This window comes from Primulina eburnea, chromosome 9 (genome assembly GCF_022965805.1).
Source record: "Primulina eburnea isolate SZY01 chromosome 9, ASM2296580v1, whole genome shotgun sequence".
NCBI classification, from domain to species: domain Eukaryota; kingdom Viridiplantae; phylum Streptophyta; class Magnoliopsida; order Lamiales; family Gesneriaceae; genus Primulina; species Primulina eburnea.
In genome coordinates, this window is record NC_133109.1 from 2690596 (window position 1) to 2696524 (window position 5929).

The 5929-nt window shown below is 36.2% G+C and overlaps 1 protein-coding gene across 1 annotated transcript; it reads right to left on the bottom strand.

The window, feature by feature from the left end:
• Positions 1-3303: 3303 nt before the first annotated feature.
• Positions 3304-5559, bottom strand: LOC140841115 (peptide methionine sulfoxide reductase A1-like). Its single transcript, XM_073208317.1, has 2 exons — positions 5002-5559; positions 3304-3818 (listed from the first exon to the last, which is right to left on the bottom strand). Exons 1-2 carry the CDS (start codon positions 5518-5520, stop codon positions 3567-3569), a joined length of 771 nt encoding a protein of 256 aa, XP_073064418.1. The 5' UTR covers positions 5521-5559; the 3' UTR covers positions 3304-3566.
• Between the last annotated feature and the right edge of the window lie 370 nt (positions 5560-5929).

Genomic DNA, 5929 nt, shown 5'->3' on the forward strand with positions numbered 1-5929 from the left:
ACCCATTCCTCTCCTATAAATAGCAGGTATTAATGTCATTAAATGACCCTGAAGAAAGAGAAAACTTTGAACTTTAAGCATTCTACGTATTTTTCCTAAAATATTGTTCGAAGTTCATCATCATACAACCTGCTGACTTTATCATCGGAGTGGCTACGTCGGAAACCCCTCCGGCGCCCATTCACGAGTTCTTTTCATTGTTTGCAGGTGTTGTTCAAGTCATTCTCTTCGCTCAAAATTCCCAAAACATTAAAAATTGTTGATTTGATCCGATTGGAGCTCCGTACCCGGCTCGTCCATTTCAAGAGGATCTCATCAATTATGTACACATATATTAACTTACCCAAGTCGATTCAAGGTTTTTAATAATAGTTTGGTTTAAATATTAATCAAACTATGGATTCTTAAAACATATTAAAAATCCCTAAAAAAAAACTAGAAAATACAGACATTACGATATATTTGATTTATTATTAATACTAATATTGATACTTAAACTTTAAGGTATAGTTTGGTATACTGGATAAGAGAGATTGATAAATAATCTTTCTTATCTCATGTTTATTTGTGATAAATAATTTTATACAAAGATAAAATATCTCTTTTATGAGATGTGATAATTTTAATTTAATGATAAAAAATACCACAAATGACTTAATTGCCCTCAATATATAAAAATCCTAAACCCTATCAAATATTTTTATTTATTTTTATATATTATCAAAATAATGATGTTTTAAACTCGAGATAATTATATAAATGATTTTTATAAATATATAAAGCTTCCTCTTATTAAAAAAAAAACCCTGCATTTCGACGTTAATATAAAATTAAAATCAAATAAATATTTTTATTTATTATATAATATGATAATTATATGAATGAGCTTGAGATAATTATATAAATAATTTTTATAAATCTCAATAAAATTATTAGTATCACTAGATTAACTTTAAAAATTGATATTTGAGTTGACTCACAAAATCAAGGGCTCCATTATCATATTTATATAATATATAAAATTAGGTATAAATAAATAAATCATGTAAGGATCGTCGGCACATGAACAGATGATAAGAAATATGAACTCAAGCAACAACTTTGAAATTACAAAATTTATTATAATACATCTTATTTATCCTTAACTTATCATTATATTATATATCACATGTTTTTCCTATCATATGTACCAAACTATGCATACTTCCGCTAAAAGTTCACAATTTGTATTTAGATCAATCCACTCGGATATAAAATCGTGGAACCGTCCTGCTTTAGTGTACATATAGCTAGCTATCTCCTGGCCTTTCGATAATAATATTGGCTTTTTTTGTAATATATTATATAAATAAGATGTATGTATTTATCAGAATTTTGAATCATATATTCTCAAGATTGTCTTAGGCTTAGCCGTCCTAAGACAAAAAGGTGATCTTATTTTTTAAAAGACGAAAGGGTCAATTTTATCAATCAACAACAGTACCATTGACTATCGTTCTCTGGTACAATATTCAATGTTTCCATTTTTTATTCATTTATTATATCATTAAAAACAAGGGCGGAATCAGGATTTTGTATCAAATAACATAAAAATATCATAACAAGGTACCAGGAATATAATAAAAAAAATTAACAATACTATGTTCTACTCTACTCGTCAAGTTTTTCTGGTTTTGTTCATGCCATTCATATGGGTCGTGTCCTTACCGTGAATATAAGTGGTGATGGACGAGAATGGTCGTGATGGCGAAGAAGATGGTTGCTAGAGGAAGAATCACTAGAGCATGGAAAAATATGGTTTTTGGGACTTGATTTATGAAAAAGAGTTGATGAGAAAATAGAGAGACATTTGAGTGAAATTTTAATGATTGGGTTTGAGAGGAGAAGTTTTTAAATAATTTATTTAATAGATGATTTTTTTTTTTTTTAAAGTGGCACGTAGGGGTGTCAACCGGGTGAGTTGGGTCGGGTTTCGGGTCAACCCGCGAAATTTTTTTTTCAACCCGAACTCAACCCGAAAACCCCCCAACCCAAACACGAACCCGTATAACTCGACTCAACCTGTCTAACCCGAAATTTTTTAAAAAAATTAATGAAAAAAATTCAAAAAAATAAAAAATAATAATAATTTTTTAATTTAAACACATAATAACAAAATTTTCGATTTAAATTTGAAAGTTTAATCGTAGAAAATTAAAAATATATTTACTAAATCAAATAAAAAATTGTTAAAAAATTAAAATATGCAAAATAAATATTAAATGATGAAAATTTATCATATAATATACAATAAAATTTGTTCAAACGTACAATATATAAAAATATAGGTAATATTTTCAAAAAAAAAGTTTGTGGGTCAACCCGCGACCCGAACCGACCCGACCAGAAACCCGCATAACATGGCACTAACCCGAACCCAACCCGAACCCGAAAAACTCCAACCCAAACCTGATTTTTTTCGTGTTGGGTCGTATCGAGTTGAAGGATTGTGTCGCATGTCAGAGTTATATTATCTCAGTCTCCAAGACGTCGACTGCATGCCCGAGCTTTTGAAGAGGAGAAATCGAAACTGGAGAATCTGTGACTGTAAGAGGTAACTCTTATTCTATGATAAATCGAAAAGTTTTAGAACAATTAAACTGTCCACAAAGAAGAATCAGACCCAATCCATTATAAGCAACAACATCATTTTATGATTTTTCACTGGATTAAAGGAGTTAATTCGTTGCAGATTTGATTTATGCCTACCATATGTCGATTCTGGTGTAAGGAGCCTTGCGTAATCTTATTTTCGACTGACGAGTCTTGTTGCTAGTACTGATATATGGGGCCTCGTGTGAAGTGATTCATATTGTTCGTCTGTGTCATTTCATCTGTCTAGCAAAAGGTCGTATCAAATTTTCTATATGAATTATTAGATTTTAACATGGGAAGGAAGAAACCAGATTGGGGTGGTGTTGATACAAAGGCTAAGCCAAGTGGTAAAGAGAAGTTGTCTCTGTCTGCAAGGCTTGCGAGTATGGACTCGACACCTGAAAAACCAAAGAAAGGACCAAGCTTGACATCTACTAAGCCCCAATCAAAGGCAGGTCCAAAGGTGCATCTTACACCAATGAGATTGATTTTCGCACGGACCGTACTCGAGCTTTGGATCAATGTCCCCAGAAGGAAGGAGTATGCCCGCGTGTTTCAACGAGAACACCGAAAAAACCTACCCGAGGCTCCCTTCACTCTCTTTAAATAAGACCGGGGGTCACTCGCTTCCTCGGAGGAGGAAGATGATGAGGAGCAGCTGGAGTTCAATAAGACAAGCAAACAGCCAAGTAGACAAAATAGAAGTTCTACAAAAATATACATTCTAAATGAACATCACATCACATCACATCACATGCCGGGAGAGATTCACGATGTACATATACACTGGATGACGATGCAACAAGAATCTAAACCATTGCTAACAAAATTTACTACTCAGAACCCACTTCAAGAGCTAAACACACAAACCATAATCTTCAACCATAAAGAACCGGACTCGTATTATGTCTTATAGTAGTGAACAGTGATCCTTAGCCGTAGCATCGAATTGGGTCGTTGCAACCTTTCTCACTTGATTGCCTGAAACCAAATCGGCCACCTTTTGCAAGATACTGCTGGTGATACTCCTCTGCTCGGTAAAATTTCTTGGCTGGAAGTATCTCGGTGACAATTTCTCTGTCGAGGAGTTTTTGTTGCCTATCTTTTGACTCGATGGCTGCTTTTTCTTGCTTGGGTGTATAGAAGTATATTCCAGATCTGTACTGAGTCCCTACGTCATTACCCTGCATTTTCACAGAAACTGATTGATAATAAGCCATTGGAAACAAGAATGGTCCAAATTGAGACAAGGGCGTGTTTTACCATGCCTGCGTAGGACCAAAAGAAATCATGAAATGGCTACTAACTTTGAGAGGCTATCCCACCTAATTAATTAGTTTTTCGAGTATAGACACCAACCAATTTATTTTGATTTGCTTGCAGTAATTATTTTGACGGCCTTAACAATGGGTGATGGATTATATTATTACAACAAGTAAAAGTAAAACTTCAAATTTGAAGATATTTTTCCTCCACGAATGGCAACTGATCCTACAGCTAAGTGCTAACTCTGCTGCTATCCAAAGAAAGCTCATAAAATTTCTATATTTTCCCCATAATCGAAACTGATTTATCATTGCTCGTTGAAACAAAACGAGGGGCTATTAATATCATCAAAGAGAGCATGATACACAGAAAGGAAGTAAAGTCGGATCACTTAACTGTAATGAAAATTACCCATACAGAGTCAAAAGCAAAGGCAAGAAGATATCATAACACAACCGATACAAGTTAAGACTTATCCACTGCGGTGTATGGAATTTTCAGCACAACAACAAAATCAGAATTCTCTTATCTATGAAGTGATTGAGATTTATTATCACATAGACCCACACCAATCCCAATTCGTGCCAATATTCCGATAGCACTTAATCACATTTTTCGGTTATTTTACTTTACAAAGTCAGAAAAAGCATTTTCCAAATTCGGAAATTACACTAAATAGTTTGATAAACTATGATGAGATGCAAAAATTGAGAAGTTCAAACCTTGATAGCATGGCTAATGCATGCATGACACGAAATAAGCTAAAGAAAGCATCTATTGTAAATCAACAACAGTCTTTCAGTTACTTCCTTTTTTCCGCTTGATTCAGAATATATTTCATATCAATTCCGCAAAATAGCCTGAATTTCACTAATAATAGCCAATAAATCACAAGTTCTCAAAAATCTAAACAAATTTAAAAATACACAAGAAATCTGAACTTATTTTCAGCTTTGGTAGCCCGCTGGTTAGCACCGAACGTACAAAAATACAACAAGAAAGCCATCAAACAGAAATCAGAACCGATTCCAATCACAAAAACATGAAATCCTTAAGAACCCCAAAACCAATAAATCAAACAAAAGAACCCGGAGTACCCACTTGGCGATTGAGCGTTGTGGGGTCATGCCTGGCCCAGAAAACATCAAGCAAAGCCTCAAAGCTGCACTCTTTCGGATCATACTGAAGCCGAACCACTTCCGAATGATTCGTAGTACCCGTGCACACATCCTCGTAAGTGGGATTGTGCAAATACCCTTGCGTGTACCCAACCTCCGTCTTGGTCACACCCGGCACCCTCTGGAAAGCCAATTCGGTTCCCCAGAAGCAACCGGCCCCGAATTGGGCAAACTCCTGACCCGGAGCCGGTGTGTCGTCATCCGGGCCCTGCGCAATGGAAGACGAGGAGTCGACGGCGGAATCGGAAGCGGAACGCAGACCGAATCCAAACTTGTTGAGCCAGCTCATCCTGGGGGCGGCGAAGAGATTGGAGGGCCGGGGGATGGGGGTACAAGGGAAATTAAAGGGTTTGAGCGGGGGCAGCTTGGGAAGGGAAAAAGAAGGCTTGAAGATGGAGGAGAGGAGGGGAAGAGAGGAAATGGAGGAGGTTTTTAGGAGCATTTTTGCAGGGATATTACGTGTCGGAGGAAGTTGGTTCAGTTCTAAAGTAATATATATTATTTGGATTTTCAGAATATTATATTTTAATGTAATAAATACTTAATATCATATATATTATAGTAAAAGATGCACATGGGAGGTCGACTGGGATGACCTCCGAGATGACCTCTCGTGCTTCCCTGAATGCCGAGTTCTCAACTAGATGGGCTACCGAGAGCGGGTCGAGCCCATCCTCAATCCGGGGGTATCACGAGTCCCCCCCTCAAGTCGAACTGACGTTGTAGACCAAAGCTCGTTGTGGTTTGAGCTCTCGGTGTCCCATAGGCTGTCGTGAGATAAGTCGGTCAGGCACTTGGAGCTCGGCAAACACTAAATAATAACATGATGAGGTCATACTGAGAGAGGTCGA